The 25,141-nt window shown below is 37.6% G+C and overlaps 2 protein-coding genes across 3 annotated transcripts in view; both read right to left on the bottom strand.

Annotated features, from left to right (window-relative positions):
- Nucleotides 1-25,141, bottom strand: part of rassf8 (Ras association domain family member 8) — a 108,771-nt gene that overhangs the window by 29,424 nt on the left and 54,206 nt on the right. Inside the window, exon 1 of one of the 2 annotated variants that reach the window (XM_062981781.1) lies at nucleotides 1,053-1,071. The exons of the other annotated variant lie outside the window; for it this stretch is intronic. The gene's annotated coding sequence lies outside the window, so the exon portion shown is untranslated. Of the gene's footprint in view, nucleotides 1-1,052; nucleotides 1,072-25,141 lie in introns of those variants that run through there. 2 annotated transcript variants of the gene reach the window in all.
- Nucleotides 1,710-2,541, bottom strand: LOC100568134 (histone H2A-beta, sperm). The gene has a single exon (XM_003226139.4). It carries the CDS (start codon nucleotides 2,238-2,240, stop codon nucleotides 1,797-1,799), a length of 444 nt encoding a protein of 147 aa, XP_003226187.2. The 5' UTR covers nucleotides 2,241-2,541; the 3' UTR covers nucleotides 1,710-1,796.

The following is a 25,141-nucleotide window of genomic DNA, read 5'->3' on the forward strand; positions in this document are numbered from 1 at the left end:
TGGCGTATGAACAAATTGTATCGGGAGACCCAATATATAGGGAGACCCAATCAAAGAGAGCCTCGTTTAGCTGGTTTTCTTCAAACATTCAGCCTACAAACTTTTAATTCAGAGTAAGAGATAATCCCATTCTGTGCCTTCAACATGAAGCATGAGATCAGAACCTCCATTTTGGTCTGAAATGGGCATTTGAAAATACAATCTCCACTTTCCCAATACTGAATTATGGAAATGACAGCACAAACTCAAAAACATTAAGAAATGTGTTTTAAGTGATTTTATACCTTATAAACTGTTATACCTGAAAGGAAGTGATATTTTAAGCCTATCCTCAACAACACACACCCCATTCTCAAGTCCTGTGGTTTTTCTTCCTGCTCTATTTTGTCTGGACTCTATCCCTTTCCTGTAATTTTGTTAGCTCATCTCATCTTTGATAGTTGAAATTCCCTAACCTCCACTCCTCCCCACGCAAATAACTGTTATCAGTTGACTAGATTTCACAGTTCCAGGCCAGGGCCATGTATGTTTTCTCCTTTACTCATGATCTGTGGGTTCACCACATAGGACAAGGTTAGTTAGAGCTCACTGTCCTATCTTTCTGTCATCTTTGAACAGTTACATTCAAAGGCTCAAAATCTACTGCATTTTCCAGTGCAGTAGTAAGAACCTTACATTAGGCTAGAATAACTAATAAAAGCAAGTTCATTTGGCACCAATTCAAGACCTATCTCAGCAGTTTTCCATCCTCAGGAACACTAACAAAGAGGAAAGTAGGACTTGAAAAGCTGAAGAACAAAACATGATCCCTAGAAGCCAGTTCCATGTAGTTTGTTATGAACTCTTTCAAAGCATCTACTTCTTTGAAACCATCCAAACACTGTGTGGCTCTCCACTCTGCTCAGTGTCTTGGCACACCCTCTTGCATTTTCACCATTCAAATATAAGAAAAAACAGACGGTCAAGTAATAGAACAGATGGCCCATTTAATTCCATTTTTAAAAATGCCACTCTTCAGCTTAAAGTCTTAGCGCAGCATGTCCAGTGCCTACCAGCTTAATCCAGGAAGAACGAAGAAATTTAGGGTTAAATAATGCTCTCTCAAGCGTAGATGTCAAAGCAGAAGTCTCTGTGATTCTGTGGAACTTTGGCACAAAGGAAAGAATGTTCTGGCAATAACTGAACATGACTTTACATAGAAGTCAATGAAGGTGGACCTTTTGCCACTGCTTACACCAACATAGTCCTAATCAAGCATTCGTTACTAAAGGAAAATGCCAACTTCTACATAACATTTTCAGACTCTTTGACATGACTTTACCATTATACTGTAAAATTGGAGAAAAGAAACAGATGCCTTTATCTATTCTATGCATTGTTTGTAATATCTACCAAACTCCCATGATCCATTGCTTGAAAGATGTTTTCTATTATTGTGGCTCAAAATGGGAACAAAACACAGAAGTCAAATAATAGTATTATTGTCATAGAGAATCAATAAACATGTGTGAAATAGATGTTGGACATTTGCTACAACACAGGGAAATTACAATACCTGAAAATGTCAAAATGCTTATTGAATGGTTTTTCACCATATAAAATGTGGAGCCTTTCATTTCTGTAGAAATGTCTTAGTATGAGTGCCACCTCAAATAAAATAACCCATCTGAAAGCTGTGTGGAAATAAATACATTCACACAACAGAGAACTCATCTTCAGAGCAGCTTTTATTAGACGGCAAGGCTGGATATTAAAAAGACTTCATTCCATGCGCAGATAAACAGAAGAACCTTTGTTTATGTGGCAACCTCATTTGGAGCTCTTACAGCTTTGTTGGGTTTCTTGCCCCTGCCCCTCTTGGCTGATGGGACAGGGTTATTATTGGGCTCATCTTTCACACTGGAAAAGGAGATGCCTCCCAAGAGAGAGTGGAGTTCAGAGTCATTGCTGATGGCTTGCTGTAAGTGTTCAGGGACAATTCGATGTTTGTTGTCACGAGAAGCAATATTCCCAGCAATATCCACAATATCGTACGTCAGGTACTGAAGCACAGCAGCCATGTAAACGGATGCTCCTGATCCAATGCGTTCGGCATAGTCCCCTCTCCGGAGGAACCTATCAACACGGCTCACGGGAAAAATCAATCCAGCCCGGCAAGAACGTGAGGTTTTTTGCCTCTTGGTTCGGCAAGATGGCTCGGGCTCATCAGAGCTCTCCGTGTCAGACTGACTGTCACACATGTCTCCGTCTACTTTGGCACTCTGCCAACAGTCCCCTTTTCTGGGTGGGGGGTGGGGGGAAGGTGTTCTGGCCAATATCTTCCGTAGTTTTTCTTGCTTTCCACAAGTCTCAGCTCATTGGGGAAAGGGCTTGTCTGTCTTTTCACTCTGCTTTTTTTTGCTTCTGTATTTTTTAAAACCCTGTTGTTCTATTCTCTCGTCTTCTCTTTAATTTCTTCCTGGTCTTATAGGTTAGACAATCGCTTGAAGGGCTGTCAGAAAAAATACAAACCTCTGCACATTTCCCTGAGGCTTTTTATATCATTGCTAGTGAGTGACAATACAGTCCATGATAGGCTGGATGACAGCCAATAGGATATGGTGGCCATTGTTACATAGGCTGGAAGAGAGGAAGGTACTGGTTTGTTAGATCATTTTCATTATTCTTCTGTTTGAGCTAAAATGTGACCCGAAGTAATGAAATGTGCCTCCCAGAAGACCTCTGGTGTGAATTGGGCATACCATATTTTATACACTAACAAATTCACGAAGTATTTGACACAGTAAAGCAAGACACTGTTCCATGTCCACTATCTCCAGTCTGCTCTACATCAACACTAGAAAGAGTTGCCATGGTATGGGACAGAAAGCAAACAGAATGGAGGTCTGTGTGAATTGGAATATTCACACCGTGAATATCACTGGGGGAATACCATTTGGGGGGGGGAGGTGATACCAAAATACCCTAATAGTTAAATAGAACCATAAAACAGCACAACTTGCATGTGTCACAGCTAAAAATCTGCTAATTGGCTTTTTGAACCTTCCACTATGCCCACGCTCTAGTCAGACAATAAAATCACATGGTTTCATTGTCTATACTATAAATACACTATCATTGCTGGGTTTTTTAAATAGTCACTGTGCCAAATTTTCTGGTTTTTTTAGCTATTGTGGTCTGGTCTGGTAGTAACACTACTGAGTTACTGTACTGGGCGACAACAACTCTAGTGATGCACGCCATATATCATAGGAGACAAGCTACAGAATTCAGCACCAGCTGGAGGAAGCTAATTCTCTTTCTACCTTGAAGAACCTAATCAATCTTATGACATGTTAACTAAAGAGCAAGAAAGAAGATTGAACACAAACTTATAAAATGCATGTAGTGATAGTTTGAATGGAATGGTGACCTTTTTTTAAAAGAAACTGATAAATGGTTTGACACAGTGCTTCCATCATTAAACAATGGTTTTCATAACACTGTGATGTTTGGATTAGCAAACTGTCCTAAATAATAAACTTAATATTAGGGCCATGCAAAATTATCGTTGGTTCTTGTAAGTCGGTTCAAATTCAATAAATGTGTACTTACAACACAATATCCAACATGTGGCCGTGGCCCACACCAAAAACTTAAGAATCTAAACTTACCCAACACTTTTTTGTTTGAATTTTGTAAACCTCAGAAGCCTCCCAAAGTCAGCTTCATTTTCAGTGCAAATAAGGCTGCCTTTCCTCTTTAAATTAATAGCCTCTCACCATTAGGCAAGGGAAGCAGCAGGGAGAAATTAGTTCGCTGGGAAAGAGACTGAAAAAGCACATAATTCTGGGAAATGCAGTTTGGGAAGGTGAGGAGCCATATGGAAGCGAATTCAAAAGGTCCTGCCCTAAACTACATTTCCCAGAATTCTGTTCAGTATCAGAAAGCCCCAATCAGGATAGGGGAGAGATTTGTCCCTCCATAGCAACAGCCAAGCAGAGTTCCAATAAATTGTTGATTCTGCAAAGAGGACTGACTGACTGATACTTCTAGTAAATAAATCTCTGGGCTGGGAAGAAATCCCTAAATAGAAGTTCTGTTAGTTAATAAGAGAGATATTCAATGAGATAGCTGTTGTAGCTTTAAAAAATGATTTTGTCAAAAGTTCACTTAAATCAGTAAATGTATGAATATTTCTGAAGGTTGGAGGGAATTATCCCGTTATCATGTGTCATTGTATAGAAAATTCAAGGAGATAGCTCTTGTAGTTTTTAAAAAAATATATAGTTTATAAAAAATTTGAAAATTCCCCAAAGATCTGTGGATGAGTGAAATGTTCTGAAACTTGATGGGCTAACAGTGGTTAATGGGTTCTAACACTGTAGCAAGTTTTACCTTTATAGCTGTTAAAATGAGGGAGAAAAGAGCCCCTGAAGTTTTCCCACTTGCACAATTTCTACAATGAAAAAGTAACAAAATTTAGTTACTCTCGTTATAGTAAAAAAATTGTCACTAATGATACTTTAGAAACACTTTAGAAACAAAACGCCGGTGCCCCTAATTTTGAAATGCGTTTTTAAACATTTTCTTCATCAGTCACACAGCCCTACTATATATATGAGAAATACAGTTGAATGAGGTTAATAAATGAACATGGAAAGTCCAAACAGTACAATTTTTAAAATACAGGCTACAAATCATGCACTGGTTATTGTTTGTGAAAGCAAATGCTGCTGAATCATTTATGTATGAAGGATGAGCAGCTAAAATAATAAAAGGACAATCAAGAGAAAGGAAAACAGATCCGGATTTGGCAACCTTGGTTGGCCCTTCTTTTCCTCAACCACTCACTCTTAGAGCTTGATCAATGGCAGCAACCCAGAATCTGTACAGGAATAAACCCATCCCTGGTAAGGGACTTCTATTGAAAGGTTTTCTATCTGTGGACAATTAAGTGGATGAAGTAATCAAGGGAAGAGTCTGTTGATTGGATATTGTCAGCAGATGATGTATATGTTAAAATGATTAATCTCTTCCATCAGAATTTTTCATCACATTGTTGGCATCTTGTCTTCTCTTTCTCATAGAACTGGAAGAGACCACAAGGGCCATCCAGATCTACCGCCTGCCATACAGAAAAATACATTCATTCTTTTATTCGTAATGCATGGGAGCAATTCTATGATTTGCTTCAGGAAATGCAAGCTGGCCAGAATGGTGGGAAGACCCAAACCAGAAATGGCCATGTAGCTTTCCAGATATTTTTCCACTACAATCCCCATCACCTTAGCCAGGATAGTAAATAGTGAAAGTGTAGTGTTATTTGTAGTCCAGAAACAATTGTGATCTATATATTTTTAATTCTTCTCACATGTAAACATCTGCAGAGGAATGAAAGCTCTGTCCAACCCAAGACTCTTCAAAATACAAACATTAATCTATGTCAAAATGCATTCATGTTAGAATCAACATCTAGTAATTACCACTAAGTCTTCCAGATGCAAAAAAAAAAAAAATCTTGTTTCTGAACAAAAACTTTCTGTGTTGAGTAGAAATGTCTATACTATTTAGTTTATAATGTTCCATAATCCTTATTTTATACATCCAGAGAGAGAGAGAGAGAGAATGTGTATACGAAATGCAGAAAATTTTAGGCCGAAACTTGACTGAAGACATTTGTTCTACATTTGGGCTGCTTTTCCTCCAAAACATTAATGAAAGCATCTGCTTTCCTTCAGCAACAAGTAATTTAATTTTTTAAAGCCAACATTTATCTTTGCTTTCTCATTTCGGATACATGCCAAAGTTTTTGTTGGTTATATTAGTTTTAAGCAAGAAGGATATGTGTGAAAAATAAAAGCAAAATTATGGTTTTGCAAACTTATGGTCTACATCAGGCATGTAGCCGGGTGGTGGTGGTGGTAGTGGCTGAGGGGCTTCAGCCCCCCCCCCCCCAAATGTTCAGGGTAGTCCGCAAGAAGATCTTACATTTATTATTTAAATTTATGTTTATTCATATCATGATCTGATCACCATGCTCAATATATCCCATATGAATGGGGGTATTGCGATAATGATACAAAAGGTTTGCTAGGGTATAGCCCCCCCCCTCACTCAGACTCAGCCCCCACCCAAATCAAAATCCTGGCTACGGGCCTGGTCTACATAGATACAGTCAGGATTCATTAAAGGAAGTTTTTTAAAAAAGAAATAGGGAATAATCCACTATCCCGCTAAACATAGACCATAACAAATATGTCCAAATGCTTTTTTAATGGTGAAGAAAGAAATGGGGAACATGGGATGAATGCAAGCTAATTCTTAAACCAAAATATTCCAGTTTAAAGCAATACAGGAAAAGGCCATAAAGTAAACAGTATATATTTATATTAGAAGAGAGTGAATTCTGAATGTAAAAAAAATTAATCTGATGGTTTACAACTTTGCACATGTGACAGTTTGTGGGGAAACATCCAACATACAACAATGAAATAAACACAATTTTAGAAATAGAAATTTTCAACTCAGCATTTTAAGATGTTTACTTTTAAAAAAAGCCTATGTTTTGGACACAGTCTCCTTCCCCTCCCTAAAAGAGTCCTCACAGTGCAGCAGAACGGTTTAGAAAAAGCGGAACATGTTATATTAGAACAAGATGGTTTTTGATGATGTTATCTGGAACAAGATCAGACTGGACTGTGTTTTTGACTCTTGCAATTCATCTCACACATGCCTCTGTACAGGATTTCAAAATGTCTCGTACAGTGGACCATCTGGCCTCCATATTTGAAAGCTGCATCACTAGGAGAACAATACGTAACTTCAGAAGATAGCTGACACAATACTAAATACCATAATAGTTCATAATAGTTGATTTAATTCATTGGTTCCTGTTCCCTTTTGTAGAATTGGCAATCAAATTTGGAAGCCTCTAATTCGCCAGAGTTTTCAATTTCATGCAAGCTAGAACATTATGGTAACCAGTTTTGTTACAAGTCAGGATAGTAAAATGTGGTGCGTGCTTTTTTATATATAAAAAGGGGAGGGGCACAATTATTATGCAAGCAAAATCATTGGCCGCCAGTCGAGGGAAACCCTGTAGCTGCAAAGTCACCCATATGTCTGCAAGCGAGAGCTACAAGGTCTTCCTTTGCTGTTGCCAGCTGAGGGACGTACTACAGTTCTTGCCAGCAGGCACATGGGAGAGTGAAGACTCACCGACCCATACACCTCTCCCCTCCGAGCTCCAGAGGTCTACCTTGGGCTACCTTGGGAAGAAGCGATCCAGAAGAGCAAGTTTTCTGCCCGGATCAGCAATCTGTTCTGAGCCCCGGAGGGCTGTCTTGGCCACTGTAGATTAAAGAGGAGAGCCAATCCGGGGGGAAGAGGACATCAGGTGGGTGCTGTCCCTTTGCAGAACAGTCACACCCATGAATTAAGGATGCAACTATTTTGTGAGGAATTCTTAAATACTAAAACTGGGACCCCAAAAAGTGGGGTGCATCTATTATGCAATGGCAACTATTATATGATGAATTTCTCTATGACCCCATCTTAAGACAAGAAGCAATGATATGAGGAGTTTTTCTTTATCCCTTGTGCACATTCATTGGTTCCTGTTCCCTTTTCTAGAATTGGAATTTTGTAGAATTTGGAAGCTTCTAATTAGCCACAGTTTTCAATTTCATGCCAGCAAGAAAATTTTGATTACTAGTTTTGTTAGAAGTCAGGATATTAAAATATGGTGCATGTTTTTTCCTTCTTATTCTCCTCAGAAATTACAATACAAAGCCCAGAGTGCATATTAAATTGTTGCGTAATAAAGTTTCTTCCTACATTTTATTTGATACAAATGTAGTCACAAATTAAATCAAAGGCAATCATGACTAATATGAGTCCCACTAATTTCATTGGGTCCAGAATTAGATATGAGTAAATCTGAGTAGATATGAGCAAATAGATGAGTAAATATGAGTAAATGGATGCGAGAGCTGGACCATAAGGAAGGCTGAACGAAGGAAGATAGACACATTTGAACTGTGGTGTTGGAGGAAAATTCTGAGAGTGCCTTGGACTGCAAGAAGATCTAACCAGTCCATACACCAGAAAGTAATGCCTGACTGCTCACTGGAGGGAAGTATATTAGAGGCAAAGATGAAGTACTATGGCCACATAATGAGAAGACAGGAAAGCTTGGAGAAGATAATGATGCTGGGGAAAATGGAAGGAAAAAGGAAGAGGGGCCGACCAAGGACAAGATGGGTGGATGGTATCCTTGAGGTGACTGGCTTGACCTTGAAGGAGCTGGAGATGGCGATGGCCAACAGGGAGCTCTGGTGTGGGCTAGTCCATACGTTCATGAAGAGTCGGGAGCAACTAAACAAATAAACAACAAAAACAAATCTGCATAGATTTTCTTTTTAGAAGTTTTTAAAATATTTTTTAAAAAAGCATTTACATCTATATACGTAAAGTCTTGACATGACTATATTAGCTGGCATATCACATGTTACTGTTGTGTGCCTTTGGGTTTCTGATCTTATGGTGACCTATTAGATGCTCATGGGCAAGCCACATTCACTCAGTCAAAGGCAACCCTCCCTGAACAAATCTTGCCAAGAAAACGGGTATACTTTGGCATTACAAGATAATTTAAGACAACCATGCCAAGTTCTATGTACACATACATACATGTTTTTACAAGATTTTTAAATATTTAGAATTAAAATTATAAAAAGCCCAAATTTTATGCAAATTTTAAAAGTTATAAATTGGACACATTTATTCATATCTAGTCTGGACCCAATGAAATCAATGGGATTCAAATTAGCTATGAATACCTTTGATTTCATCTATGACTAGATCTATATTAAACAGAATGTGGGAAGAAATTTAGCTTTCCTTGATTATTCTGCACGTGAAAAACATATGCTGCAGTGGAAACAATGATTGTAGTGCCATACCGCTTGCACAGAAGGAAATAAAGAATAAAATTAATATTCATTCTGTAGCTTGCGGGATGCTGAAATATGATTGATGGTACATGGCATAACATTTATTGGCACATGCTACACAAACTGCAGCAGGAATATTATTGTGATTGATGTCAAGCTTGTAAAATCACATCTAATGAAATAGACATAGTAATAAGGTATTTTAAATAGCAATCATACATGCCACAGATGAGTCTTGTCACCATACTTTCTGTTCAGAAATGGGATTTGATTTTATCTCTAAAGACATTAATATGAATAGAAATCATTTTTCCACAATAAAAAGGAAATTGCAGACATAAGGGTACCCTTGTTTCAAGTGGAATCCTGGAGTAATTTAGATGATAAACTTTTTGAATAAATTTGGTTGCCAAACTTTAGAAATATTTCTTTCTTAACACTTGAAGACTGTGGAAGAAAGTGTTAGCTTAGCATAATTTCTCAAAAGAGCTAGAAAAGATTACTTTTGAGTATTACCATTTCCAAAATCCCCCAAGCAGCAAAACAATTGATAGCACCGATAAAAATATATATTCCCAAACTTCGTAACTTTCCAAGCAGGATCAACATAATGTATTGCACTAGTTCTACATTATGTTTTCAAAAACTCCTTTTTATAGCACCTAATTTAACAAAACATGGATTGGGAATGTTCAAACAGTCATCTGATCTATACTGGTAAAATATGCTTTCACAGCTCCAAGCTATTTTTAAAATAGGGATAATGGTTAGTCCTTTTCCGCTTCTTCACACAGAATTAAACATTGGGCTCCCAAATCCATTTTAGCTCTTTACAGTATACTACATCTTAAGTTTTTTTACTCTCATCTCAAATTGTGGACCATTGCTCTTTGTGGGTTTGTGTTTCTGTGTTAAAACTAAGATTCTCCCAATCTCCTTCAATAAATTAAAACCCACTGCTAAAACTAGTTTCAGCTAAAACGTGAAAACACCGAATAAGTGATAGCTCACTGTTTCTTTCATTGTTACAGCTTTTATCAAACTTTAGTCCTTCTTAAACATTCATCTACTCCCTTCCTCTTCTTTCTCTTCAGTCATTCCACATCCAGCTCAGTTCTCACTTTCCCACACCAAAACCAGACCAAACCAAATTCAATCTATCCACTAAAATGTCAACCTTAGGCTTTTATCTTCCTGCAAGACCCCCCTTCCCAAATATTCCTACAGCCACAATTGTACCTGTTGAACAGGTTTTCTCCTTCTTTGTCCATTACACTAAAAAAAGAAAAGAAAACATCTGCACTGTATTCTGTGACAATTGGAGGCATGCCCTCATGTAGCAAGTGCATGCTAGTAATCCATGACTATCATGTCACTTTGCTAACTGTTCATGATAAGATTGCTGTATGTCAAAACTTGCATGTCTGTCATTTTCAAACCTAAATGTCTGTAGAGTAATATCAGTGGTTCATCTAGTCCAACCTTGTATACCAGTTATCCACACTTGTGATAGACCTCCAAAAAATGATAAATTGTAATTCCCAGAAATCCTAGTTAGCATGTACATGGTGAGGGATGATGGAATTGCAGTGTACCTCAAGAAAACTAAAAGGAATAGATTCATTTGAAATTGTGGTGCTGGAAGAGAGTTCTCTAGATACTACGCCTGTACGATCAATGAAAAATATGTTTCAATGCTCATTACAAAATGGGGGGGGGGGGAATAGTGTCTAAAATATTTCCGAAATTGGATAGGGTCTGTATTGTAACTATAAAGAGTTAACTACTTTTTGTTACTTTTTGTTCAGTAATTAATTGTGCCAGTGGGGGAACTTCAGGGTGTCTTTCTCCTTCATTGTTAGAGCTATTGGCATGAAACTTGCTATAATTATAGACCACATTTACTGTTAGCCCACCAAGTTTCAGAACGTTTCACTTATCCACAGAATTTCAGGGAATTTTCAAAGTTTTTACAAACCATCGTTTTTTAAAACATCAAGACCTCGTTCCTTGAATTTTCAATACCCAGAATTTTCAATTCCCAGAATTTTGTGCTCTCTCAGCCTCATACCCAGTTCAGCTCATCCCGTCCTGCTGCTTTCCTCTCCTCATGGTGAGAGGCCGTTAGTTTAAAGAGGAATGGCAACCTTTTAGGCTTCCCCTTGCTTGTGCTCAGCATTAAACTGACTTTGAGAGGTCTCTGAGCATTGCAGAATTAAAACCAAAAAAAAAAAAGTTTTGGGTAAGCTTTGATTCTTAAATTTTCACATTCCCCCCCCCCCATTTTCTGTTTCTTAATATCTGTTTGTATATACAAAACGAATGAATTAGATACGACTTACTATTTCAAAATGAAATTATGCACAGCCCTACTAGATACCATGGGCTGCCAAAAAGATAAACAAGCGTGTCCTAAAGCAAATCAAAGCTGAACTCTCCTGAGAAGCCAAAGTGTTCAAGCTGAAACCATTGTACCTTGGCCATTTTGGGAAAACACATAATTCATTTTAAAAGATAATAATCTTTGGTAAAGTGGGAGGGAGCAGGAAAAAAAGAAGACCTTACTGTAAGTGAATTGACTCAATCAAAAAATCTACAACCATGGTTTTGTAGCATCCAGGCATGTTGATGACAGAGTATCTTGGAGTTCTCTTATCCATAGGATCATCATAAGTCAATGCTGATCTGATAGCAATTAACAACAACAAACCAACTAGATAGCCACAATTTGCCCCGTCCCCAGTTTAACTCAACACTGTCCACCTGTACTGTCTATGGCAATTTAAAACATCCTTTATGTTGAAGTGGACAAAAGGACAGGAAGAGACTCAATCACACACATATCCACAACTATCTGGCAGGCAACACCAATTCAAATGGATGATGTCTGACTTTTTCTTTGAAGGCACTGATGGAATAGTATTGAAGCCACAGATCTTAGGCACAAGTATACAGCTGTGGGAAAGGAACAGAATGTAATAGGATATGGGAGGATGCAATATGTGCCCTTGATTCTTTGAGGATCGCTGGCCAGGGTCATAATTTGTATCCTTTTTCACCCTGTTAAATTTGATCCACTTCCACAACTGTGTAACTGTGCTTAAATACATGTGGCTTTAAGATTACTCAATCAGTGCAGCTGAACAGGTGGATTGATCACTGGCCAACATATATTTTGGTGCATCAAATGTTAGACCTGTTTCTAGATATATTTTACCTGCTTGTTCCAAAAATGGTACCAGTTTCCTCCTATCAGCTCTAGTTTTTGAGATACTGAACATACTACTCACTAGGGATATATGATCCATAAAAATGATTCAAAATCATTACAAAATTGGGGGTGCTGGTGCTTCATTTCTAAAGTGTCTCTAAAGTTTGTGAAAAATGTGTTACTATAACAAGAGTAACAAAATTTTGTTAGTATTTTGTTATAGTAATTGTGTATAATTACTATAATTGGGGAAACTTCAAGGGCTCCTTTCTCCCTCATTTTTACAGCTATTGGAGTGAAACTTGTTACAATGGTAAACACATTTATCACTGCTAGCCCAACAAATTTCAGAACGTTTCGCTTATTTTCCGATTTTTGGGAATATTCAAAGTATTTATAAACAACATTTTTTAAAAACCTACAAGAGCTATCTACTTGAATTTTACAATGTGCAAGGGCATTAATCCCCAGAAGTTTCAGAAAGATTCACACATCTACAGATTTTTGGGGATTTTAAAAAGTTTAGACAAAAACAATTTATCCCCCCAAAATGACAACAGCAATTCCCTTGAATATCTGCCTGTCTTTATGACACACAACCACATAACTTCAACTTAGCACAGATGTATACTATTACTTACTTAAGTCCTCTTTGCAGATTCAATAATTTTATTTATTATTATTAGACTGACTCTAAACAGCTGGCTGCTGTAGCCCTCATTGGGTCTTTCAGATATTGAGCATTGCATTCTGGGAAAGGTAGTTTACAGCAGAGCCTTTGCATTCTCTGCCACAGTGGGCCGGGCCTTGCCTTCCCAAACTACATTTAAGATGGCTGTGTTGTCAGTCTCCCGCTCAGCTCAGCAGTGCCTTTGTTTATGGCAGTGGTCCCCAGCCTTTTTTGACCAGGAACCACATGACCAGAGACCACTTTCACTCTCTAACATTAGTAACATTTAGTAACAAAAGGGGCGGGGGGCTGGTCAACTCTGCAGAAAGGAGTGGAAATAAACCAAATAAAATAAATAAAGAGAGAGGAGGTTTGTGGACCGGGTTTTCATTCCTGTGGCCCACAGGTTGGGAACCACTGACTTATGGCAATCATGCCAGAGAAAAACAGGAAAAGATTGGTTTTTAAAACACTTTATGTTCTCTTGGCTTTACTAAAGTTGCTTAATGCTTATACTGAAGTTTAAACTGACCTTGGGTGGCATCCGAATGTTACAGAATTTCTAAATCCCCCACCTTTCCTGCATGTTCCTAATATCAATTCGTATGCATGAATTTAACGAATTTGATCCTTAATACAAATTAAAAACAAAATTATGCACACCCCTACTACTCACAATCTGTTCTCCTGGAGAAAAAAAATATGATAACCATATCTAAGAAACTAGAACTGATGTGGTCTATTCAATGCAATTTTCTGAATCAGTGCCCCAAATAACCTCAGGAACAGGCCTAAAAACCAAGAGAACAAGAATTGTTTTTTGTTGAGCTGTACAATTATCACAGCTCAGGCTAAAATAAATCCGTGAATCTTAAGGGTGGTGGCAGATTCCATCATTCCCACCTCCCTCTTTTCCATTTGATGCTGGAAAAGGCTAACAGGATTATCTGTTTGAAAACACCACACAATTAGCTGTCTTCAACTGGAAGCAGAGACTCAATATTCTTGAAAACAAGCATAATTATCAATGCATTAGAACCATAGCCAATTTGGTTTCAGATGTCTTTTCTGTATATTGAGCAAACTGGGGCTTCCTTTTCCCCTTCTAGACCATCTGCCACAAAGTCACTATTCCATTCTAAAAAAAAAAAAACATTTGAAAACAGAGACATCCATAATATGAGTTCACAGCACAGTACAATGCCTGTATGCAAGGGCATTCTGTTCCTGAACTTACCATGGAAACAGAAAATTGTAAACATTATTACAATAGAGTCTCACTTATCCAACATAAACGGGCCGGTAGAATATTAGATAAGCGAAAATGTTGAATAATAAGGAGGGATTAAGGAAAAGCCTATTAAACATCAAATTATGTCATGATTTTACAAATTAAGCACCAAAATATCATGTTTTACAACAAATGGATAGAAAAAGCAGTTCAGTACACAATAACGTTATGTAATAATTACTGTATTTATGAACTTAGCACCAAAATTTTGCAATTTATTGAAAAATTGACTACAAAAACTACTAAAAGGCGAACTGCGTTGAATACAGAACCCTGGATAAGCGGAGCTTGGATAAGCGAGACTCTACTGTATAAAGAACAGCTACTGTGAGAAGTTTTCAGAGCTGCCCTGAAGGATCTAGAAAATTTCTAGAAATACATTCTCTCTAATAAATAATAATAATAATAATAATAATAATAATAATAATAATAACAACAACAACAACAACAACCTTTATTTATATCCTGAAAGGGCTCGGGCAACTTACAACAGAAGAAACACAATATACTACTAATAAAGTTACAACCAAAGCAAACTTAAAACACAAAATAATTAAAGCATAAAAACAACATAAACATATTAATAGGAATTTGCTAGGTTTTCTAAGGCAATTCTATGGTAACTTCCTGGAAGTATGCCATAGAATCACCTGGAAAATTTGAAAAATTTCTAGAAATTCCATATTTTTTCAAGGTAGGTAAGTAAAAATCAGATACACTGTTCCCAGTGCCACAATGGTCACACTATACTCTGAGTTGCCTCTAAAGCACCACACTTAACTCTTGTACAATGAGCAGTTTCAATGTAATCCCAATTGCCAATTGCCAGATGATGATTAAAAAAACCTTATAATCATTACAGCTGGAAAGAAGCAATCATAAAATACAAACATTTTCAGTCTATGATGTAGTGATGAACAAAGACACCTATTGTTCTGCTGAAGTGTCAAGGGAATCATAAAAATAAATTAAAATTAAGCTTTGTGGCCTCAGGCAAATTTTAACTGCAGATTTGGGCTCCCAAAAGTACTAAACAATTCACTACTCACAAAGGTACACGTTTACAAGAAAAATTATATTATTTATAACGTTTCCTTGAACTTTTTTTCAAAATATGTGGATACTTCCTCTTTTGGGGGAAAATGAAACCTGATCTTTAAATCCTTTCTACATAAATGAAAAGTGAATACCAGGTAAAATTGTAGATGTAAATATAGCTAGCAAATCAAGAATATGATATACTGGTAAGTCTTCATATCAAACCACTCCAGATAGCAAAAATACACCAAACAAGAGGCTGAAAGTTAAGACTTGGGTTAGACTATAATCTGTCTTTTTGTCTTGCACGTTTCCTTTTGAATGTTGATCTTTGAAAGTATGTTTTGACAAAGTACCACTATTATTGTGTCACTGACGGTGGATTACGTTATTGTTTGTTTAAGACTAAGAAGCCTGGTATTAGATTGTTGGGTTCACAAAGGACAGGATATACCGCATGGTGTTTTGCACATGGAAACAATATGACAGCAGGCCCAATCCTACAACATAGAGAAACCAGTACTTTTTTCCCCTGTTACATCCCTGGAAGCTTGACTAGAGCAATCTCTCTGCTCATTTTACCTTTACTACTGAAAATACAGAAATATCCCCCTTGTATTATCTATTATCCATTTCCCCCAATTTGTTCATATGTGATGTACAACACAAGAGACAATGATGATAATAGCTAGGAAATATGAACTGTATTTGCACAATTGTGATATTTTCTTATATTTTCTTCCAAAAATAGCTCATTTGACACAATCAAGGCACCGATTTTTAAAAGAGATATGAACACCTTCCCCTCCAGAAAAGGATATCCAAAAATGATCTCAGTAATGGAACAGATTGAGCAGCACTCAAATATAGTCAGAGTGTTCTAAAAAACCAGACTCAAGATTCTCTGAAGTCAGGATTGCCAGAAATCCAGGTTTTGAAGACATATAACCAAAATGCAGCTTCCTTGCATCCTGTTTAACAAAGAAAACAAACTGTCTGCACTTTTGGAAGATAGTCAGTGGGTCTTTTCAATATCAAAGTACTATAGTGACATTGTTTACTTTTCTTCAAAAAGGAAATGGAAATCGCACAATAGTCCGTCAAGGAACAAAATATAATGCAGTGACCTTAGAATGTAAGTAGAACCACTGGCTCGACAAAAAAAACAACTTTGTGAGAACTTGGCAACAGCTGTAGACAAACACAAATTCACTTCTACTCTGTCCTTGTAACTATCCTGCAAGGCTGTCTTGTTTAGTGCAATAAATTATTTTCAGGGGAGATGGAGAACCTAAGTCCTAGTCCAAAGAAAAAGACAAGAATAAAATCTCATTCTGTCTGGTATTTTTTTTTTGGAAGTTAGCTAGAATATCTATCAGTCCTATAGCAGCATTTAGACCTAGTTCCCTTCTGCTCAAGAACCATATGTACTTTTTTTATTGGTGAACCCAATGTGCCCCTCTTCTTGCCTTCTGTTTAACCCCCCCCCCCCCACACACACACACACACCTATTTGGTTGCCACTGCTCTTTCAAGAGAGCCATGATGGAAATACTTGTAACAGAAGTGCAACTAAGAACATCTTAGAGTTTATCTATACAGTAGAATTAATTCAGTTTGACACCACTTTAATTATCATGGCTCAATGCCATGGAATTCTGTGGTACCAGCACTCTTTGCAAGAGAAGGTTAAGAATGGTATAAAACTAGAACCTCCATAATTTCACACAATTGAACCATGACAGTCAAATAGCATTAATTCTATAGTGTGTATGCAGCCTTAGATAGCACTATGTAACAAAATTTGAAATTGTTTCTGCTTCTGGTTTGAAAGTGTTATTTGCTGTTTGTGTGGTACAGTACTTACTTTGAAAGTAGTTATTATATTTCAGAAACTTTGTTTTTGTAGCTGCCACAAACTACGTTGAATTGGTTGAGACTACAGATATTAATTGAAAAACTATAACAAAGGGTGCTACAAAAACCAAGTTTTTATAGTTTAATAAACCTTTTCCAGGTTTTTATGATAGAACCAATAAGGAAATGACATTTATAACCCAGGAACAAAAATTGTGTTGCACAGTGTAGTGAAACAAGTTTTGAATGGAAGCCAAATGCAAGAGACCTGAATAGCATCAAATAACATATAATGATCGTTTAACCCAGGGGTCCCCAAACTAAGGCCCGGGGGCCGGATGCGGCCCTCCGAGGTCATTTACCTGGCCCCCGCCCTCAGTTTTATAATATATTGTATATACCGTGTTTCCCCGAAAATAAGACAGTGTCTTATATTAATTTTTGCTCCCAAAGATGCTCTAGGTCTTATTTTCAGGGGATGTCTTATTTTTCCATGGAGAAGAATTCACATTTATTGTTGAACAAAAAAATGGACATTTATTATATACTGTACAGTAGTTGTCATCACAAACCAGCATAACCAGACAAACTGTGAATCCTATCAAGAATTCTTGTTACTACCATTATTTCCATGTACATCAATCTATGGTACGTACATTTACCAAACCTGCATGCTCTGGTGTTCTGTTCGGCGGGCATGCTTCCAAACACAAACGGTGCTAGGTCTTATTTTCAGGGGAGGCCTTATATTTAGCAATTCAGCCAAACCTCTACTAGGTCTTATTTTCTGAGGATGTCTTATTTTAGGGGAAACAGGGTACATATAATATTGATAATAATATTATAATATAATACAATATAACACTAATAATAATATTATTATTTATATATAATATAATATTAATTATATATTCTATATTACATATAATATTACTAATAATATTACAGTATAGCGATATAGTTCAATATAGTAATATATAATGCTAATATTGTGCTATGCTAATAATATAATATATTGTATGTACATATAATTTGTAAGCCACTCTCAGTCCCCTTTGGGGTGAGAACGGTGTGATACAAACGTAGTAAATAAATGCAGTAAATAATAAATAAATAAATAAATAAATAAATAAATTTTAGACTTAGGCTCGCCCAAAGTCTGAAATGACTTGAAGGCACACAACAACAACAACAACAACAACAACAACAACAACAACCCTAATTAACTTGACTATCTCATTGGCCAGAAGCAGGACCACACTTCTCATTGAAATCCTGATAAATGTATGTTGGTTAAAATTGTTTTTATTTTTAAATAATGTATTGTTCTTTCATTGTTCCTGTTCCTGTTGTTGTTGTTTTTGCACTACAAATAAGACATAGGCAGTATGCATAGGAATTTGTTCGGTTTTTTTTTTTTTCAAATGATAATCCGGCCCCTCAACAGTCCGAAGGATTGTGGACCGGCCCTCGGCTTAAAAAGTTTGAGGACCCCTGGTTTAACCCCTTGCATAATTCTTGCAAACATTGTCCATAACCTCTGTGCAAGCATTTTTATGATTTCTGTCTCATGCCTCATTTATAACTACTAAATCTCCCAACTGAACCTCAACCTCCTTCTAAATACATTGCAGATTGTGTATTGTTGTTTTTCTTCATTCTTTCAGACACCAGTGACTACTGAAACAATGTATATAGAGCATTACAGACTTGTGCTTTACAAAATATTGGATTGTTTGAAATCCAAAACACTTGGAGGACGAAAGTTTGGGAACTATTAGAATTGATCCGCAAGGCCCATTTGTACTAGATCTCTTTACATTGGAATTATGCCAAATATCAAATTAGCAATGAACTCACAACCTAAAGCAGGGTTTTTTGTTTGTTTTTTAATCACCTTTCAAAACATAGTACCGTACACACCATGTCTAAGAAAGTGTGTCAACCCTTGCTGACATCATCATGTTAGTTTGATTCCCATGCCTTCCAACACAGTATTAATTATTCCTGGCAGTCCTTTGGAACTTAATGCTCAATACAAGTGAATGACTAAAACATTGTTTATGCCCAGAGAGCTGTCATTGCAAAGGGAGCTTAACAGATATCTGTGATCAGAAGAAAGGACCAATTTGAGAAGACAGCCTCTTGTATGCCATTTTGACAATCCTTGGCTTTTCCCCTAATTTTCTTAAGCAATTCTCTAAATCTGTTACTTGAATGGAGAATGATCTCAAAAGTAGGGTTTTATTCACTTTACCATCCTCTCTTACTCAGTAAATATTTCCCCTTCCCGCTCCCCTTCGCTGTCTCTTGGGGAATTTTGTTTGCCATCCGACTAACAATGTAATTCTTCATTAAGTTTCTTCTCGAATGAAGCAATGAGTAATTTTGGAAATTTTCTTCCAACTCTGAAAAAGTCTTTAAAAAGACTATTCACAATTTAGGAATAGTTCCATGCAAAATTCTCAGATTCCCGGGCACAGAAAATGCTGTTTGCTGCACAAAACGATCACATGCAAAATTTGTCCAAGTCTGCAAGAACTATGACAAATTCAGTTCAGTTCAGAATTTTTGCTCCTGACACTTGAAAAACATAGTTTTTGAGGACTGGGCTGTGGCGCAGGCTGGAAAGCAAGCCAGCTGCAACAAATCAACAAATCACTCTGACCAAGAGGTCATGAGTTCGAGGCCAGCCCGATGCCTGCGTCTTGTCTCTGTCTCTGTTCTATGTCATGGCATTGAATGTTTGCCTTTCTGTGTGCAATGTGATCCACCCTGAGTCCCCTTCGGGGTGAGAAGGGCGGAATATAAATGCTATAAATAAATAAATAAATAAATAAATATTTTCAAATATTGTTTTCACACCTACATCTGGAAGTAGCTCACATCATAATCAATATCTGATCTAAAGTGAGACCTCAGGCAGAGCAGGTAACTGACCTTATTATAGTTTTAACCTACTTCTATTGCTATTATAGGGGGTACTGTGGTTTTTAACTATGATTTGATGGATTTTAACTGAATGCTTTAGTGCTGTTTATGTTTAATTCTGCTTAAAGTTTATATATTTGTAAAGGATACTAATGCTTTTATGTTAAGCCGCTTTGAGTTCCCTTCGGGGAGGTAAAGCGGGGTATAAATAATAATAGCAATAGTAATTGCTTATTTTTGTGAAGAATGATAGTATTTGGTTTCTGTACTGTATTTTCTAGCATATAAGACGACTGGGCCTGTAAGACAACTCCCAACTTTTCCAGTTTAAAAATAGAGTTTGGGATATAATCGCCGTATAAGACTACCCCTTTTCCAAGTCAGAACAATAAATAAAGAACAACACTCTGAAAACAGAGGAATTTCAGACATGAATCAATCAGGGCCACCTAACACCTCCAAACAAAGGATTCTCCCAGGCTGGAAGAAGCCAGGCCTCAAATCTGGCAAGGCCATTAATGCTAATCAAGGTGATTAATTACAACATTCAAACTGGCCTCCAACAGATAAGAGTTCTTTCCACCACCCGGACGGATCAAGCCTGCCTCCCATGCCTCGCCTTTCTATCTCGCTCCCCACAGATAGTGTCTCCTCCAGCACTCAACCGAGTGACTCAGCTCTGTCAGCGCCATCATGAAGCAAAATCCACACAGAAGAGCCACGCGCCCGCCCAACAGCAACCAACTCCAAAGTGAGAGAGTGCAGGATGCATGCACGAGGTTGATTTTTATCCCCCTCCCTGCTCGTCCCTCATGCACTGCCTTCGAAGTGCGCGGAAAAGAGGAAGGGAAGCCGTGAGTGTCATTCATTCTGTGGGTGTCATTCATTCTTGCTCCACGGCAAGCAAGGAAAGGCCAGGAAGGGGTTGGCTTGGAGATTGGGAGGCGGGCGCTCATCGCCAGGAAGACGGGGGAGCTTTGAGTGACAGCCTAAGGAAGTGTTGTCAAAGGCTTTCATGGCGGGAATCATTGGTTTACTGTGAGTTTTCCAGGCTGCCTGGCCATGTCCCGGCATATAAGATGACTTTTAAGATGATTTTCCTGGTTTAAAAAGTTGTCTTATATGCCGGAAAATATGGTAATTAGATTTTTTAGCACAATCTCCACACTTGTAAAGAAATACATTCTTTGTCCTTATCTAGGTGGTTTTTCAAATAGGTATTTATTTAAGCTGTGTGAAAAATCACCCCGAACATGGGGTCATTGCTCACATAATTATGACTAAATTAGAAATCACAAAGATTAGTTGGACAAAGCTCTTTCTGTATATCATAAAATTATTAGTTTCAATCAAACATGGCCACAACAGGGAAAGCCTTTAAGCTGCTGTTATCCTGAAATAAACCATTAAATGGGGTGGAAGTGATAGAAACCTTGAGAACTTCCTATGACACTAATGAAACACAGCACAGTCCTATGCATTTATAAACCCAACTGAGTACAATATAAATTATTTTCAAGCAAGTAGACATTAGACTGCTGTCTTCACCTGGTTGAACAGTAATTCAATTTTTAAGAAGTTCCAAGCACTGTAATTTTAGAAACAGGGATACATCAGTGTATTCCTAGCCCTTTCACTAAAGCAGAATTTTCAAAATACTTCGGGGGAAATTGCTCACAGTGTAGAAGAGGGGTACACATTACTGCTCTTTTGAGGAGTCCAAAGAGATGTTTCAGTCATTTCTGGACAGTTTTAAGGTACAGCGCTCCATAAACAGTTTTATGCAACAAAACTGGGTCCCCTGGAGTCATGGGAAGGTGGCAATAATTAATGACAAAATGGTTTTGGGGGCTTGGGACAACCAAGTGGTTGTTCCAAGCACTATGCAATTCCTCCTTGCCCCTATTGTTTCATGCAATCCCACGGACCACAAGATTGCTAACTCTGGTCTAGAGACTTCCAATGAAAGAATTCCACAGTTCATTCTGCAAACTTCTTAGGTATAAGAAGTTAATTAAATACTGTGTAAAGCATTGCAGGTCATACTGTCAAGTGTAAAACTCCAGTCAGTCACCAGAAAGTATGAGGTTAGAAAAATCTGATGGGGAAATAATTAGAGAAAACTAAACAAAGCCTGTCAATTTTGAATAATTCACTGCCAGTATCCTATTTTTCCATTCTCTGAAAGATGTCAAGTAAGCACAACCTTACCCTTACCTAATGAAAGAAAATTAATGAAACTAAGCTAAATGACATAAGCAGTTAAGGCCAAGTGGGGGATGCAGTTCTTACAGCTTTACAAATCCTTTAATGAAATGATGAAACCAAAATAATGAAAACTAAACACAGGGAAGGAAAAAGTAAACATCACAGACACTTAAAACTGGCTCTTCCAAACTGCACTAGGTGCCAATAATTTCACCCCTTTCTGATTGTAACATCAACTATGAACCAATTTTGGACACTTTCCTGCTAATTTGGCTTGAAGTATGACGTTCTGTTCAGAAGACCTCGAAATATTAATAAAAATATTGAGTCTTATGCAAACTCCAAAAAGCAGACCTCTTCTTCACAGCAACTTTGAGCAAAGAAAATAAGGGCTTACTCTTCAAACAAAGGGTTGGCTCAAGGTATGAATTAGTGATAATAATACAAGTGGCCCCCAACTAAATTCTGCAAGTGTCACAGTACAGGCAGTCTCCAAGTTACAAACATCTGACTGACAAACCACTCATAGTTTAGAACGGGGCTGAGACAACAGGAAGCGAGAGAAATCTACCCCTCAGAAGGGAAATTTATTCCAGAATGAGTTATTGGGGGGAAAGTGGTCTCCTGGAGCAGGCATTATAACATTGTTCTGACTACAGGAGAATGTTTAAATATTCAATCCATTAAAATCCAATTTATTTCCATACTCAAACAGAAATCAAAGTCAAGCACTGCTTCTAATCAAGCTTCAACTCAATGTTACATTCATATCAAATTAATAGAAACATTTGGTATAATTCCTTTTGTTAAATGAGATTCCAGGGTGGTCAACAATATAATGCTTAGATATAATATGCAACTCCTGTAAGATAATCTCTAAGCTGAGCAGCTCTGCCTCCCAAAATCAAGGCATTTTTGTCCTTGTGCTGTTGGCCAGTGGGTACAGTACAACTAAAGTAAAAGTCAAGATGATAATCAAGAACATGAGATGATCAAACTCAAGGCCCATTCAGCAAGAAACTCACAAATCCCATTCCACAAGTAAGAATGTTATCTTGGACCCAACAAGTCAATCCTACCTAATTAGATATCACTGGACAAGAAGGAGTAACACAGATGCTGAGTCAAAGGCCTTCATGTACTTCATTTACAACCTGTGACAAGAGCTGAAACCAGTTCCACAAAGTCAGATCAGAAAACCACCTAAACTGGGCTCTACAGGCCAATGGATACTCCACCATGGACATCAGAAGAGTTGTAAGGCCAAGAGAAAGCTAGGAGAGTAAAGACAAAGATCCACCCAGAGGAAAGGTGTTCTTACCATACATCAAGGGAACCACTGACCGCATAAAACTGATGAAGAAGCACAACCTACGAACTATCTACAGAACCATGAAGAAAATCCAACAAATGCTACAGTCAGCAAAGGACAAGAGGGATCCTCTCACCTCTGCAGGAGTCTACCATGCAGCTGTGGACAAGTCTACATAGGGACCACCAAACGCAGCGCCCAAACACGAGTCAAAGAACATGAAAGGCACTGCAGACTAACTTAACCAGAGAAATCAGCCGTAGCAGAGCACTTGATGAACCAACCTGGACACAGTATATTATTTGAGAACACAGAAATGCTTGACTACTCCAACAACTATCATGTCAGACTACACAAAGAAGCCATTGAAATTCACAAGCACGTGGACAACTTCAACAGAAAGGAGGAAACCATGAAAATGAACAAAATCTGGCTACCAGTATTAAAAAACTCAAAAATTAGAACAGTAAATAAGAAGCAACACTCTGAAAACAGAGGAGTTCCAGACATGGGAACCAAGGGCAGCTAACGACTCTGAACAAAGGATGCCCCCAGGCAGGAAGAAGCCAGGAGATGAAGCTATTCAATGCTAATTAAGGTGATTAACTACAACAGTCACACTGGCCTCCAACTGACAAAGAGTTCTTCTCTCACCCTGGACTTTCCACAGATATATATAAAACCTTCCTTGCTTAGTTTCTCCATACCTCACAACCTCTGAGGATGCCTGCCATAGATGTGGGCGAAACGTCAGGAGAGGATTCTTCTAGAACATGGCCATACAGCCCGGAAATCATACAACAACCCTGTGATCCCGGCCACGAAAGCCTTCGACAACATATCAGATCAGAAAGTTCAGTTCGTTAGATACTGCCATAGGAATTGCTCTAATAGGGGAAGCAGCTTTACAGAAGAGGAAGAAAAAGGAGAATGGGAAAAATACTGAGGATGTCACAGAGAACAGATTTTCTTCCAAGATTCACACTCTTACTCACATTCATTCACTCACTCTCTTTCTCTAATAATGTTATTTTCCAAGGCATATGCAGTTACAAAGGAGAGGAAATAAATTCTTTCTTCTCTTTTCCTCCATAGCCATATGTTGCCAGTTGCTATGCTATTCATGTAACTAATATCTAAAAAGGAAGTGGAGGATGGTCTATATTGTATGAAAGTAAGTTTAGATATCTTCTTAAAGTCTTTCGAAGTAACTCTGTTCATGCCAAAAACAGTCTCGGTGACACAAGCCAGGATCACTCTTTCTTCAATTCTGCAGGGAAAATAATTACCCAGTCCCCCAACTCAGAAGGAACTTTCTCACTCACTATCAATCAATGATGCTTTTATTACAGTCAACAAACCATTAGGGCAATGTTATAGTTTTTTGCTTCTTACATACATATAGAAAGAAGTTAACACACATAATATTGGGAAACATAAACAGGCCATGTTGGGATGGTACAAAAGAATATAATTAAAAGCATGGAAAACATTTTTAAATGGCTTAATATAATATGTTTAAAATTAAATACAATTAAAACCAAACATTTATATGAATTAAATGTAAATTGAAGCTACACAGCCTTATTATCGGTAAGCAATAATGTGATATCCCTCCTGCTCCTGGGACTATGATCCCCATGTAACACTTAGCAAGTTTGGTCCATCAGGAAATCCTTACATTTCT

Source organism: Anolis carolinensis, chromosome 5 (assembly GCF_035594765.1).
Source record: "Anolis carolinensis isolate JA03-04 chromosome 5, rAnoCar3.1.pri, whole genome shotgun sequence".
In the NCBI taxonomy this organism is placed as follows: Eukaryota; Metazoa; Chordata; class Lepidosauria; order Squamata; family Dactyloidae; genus Anolis; species Anolis carolinensis.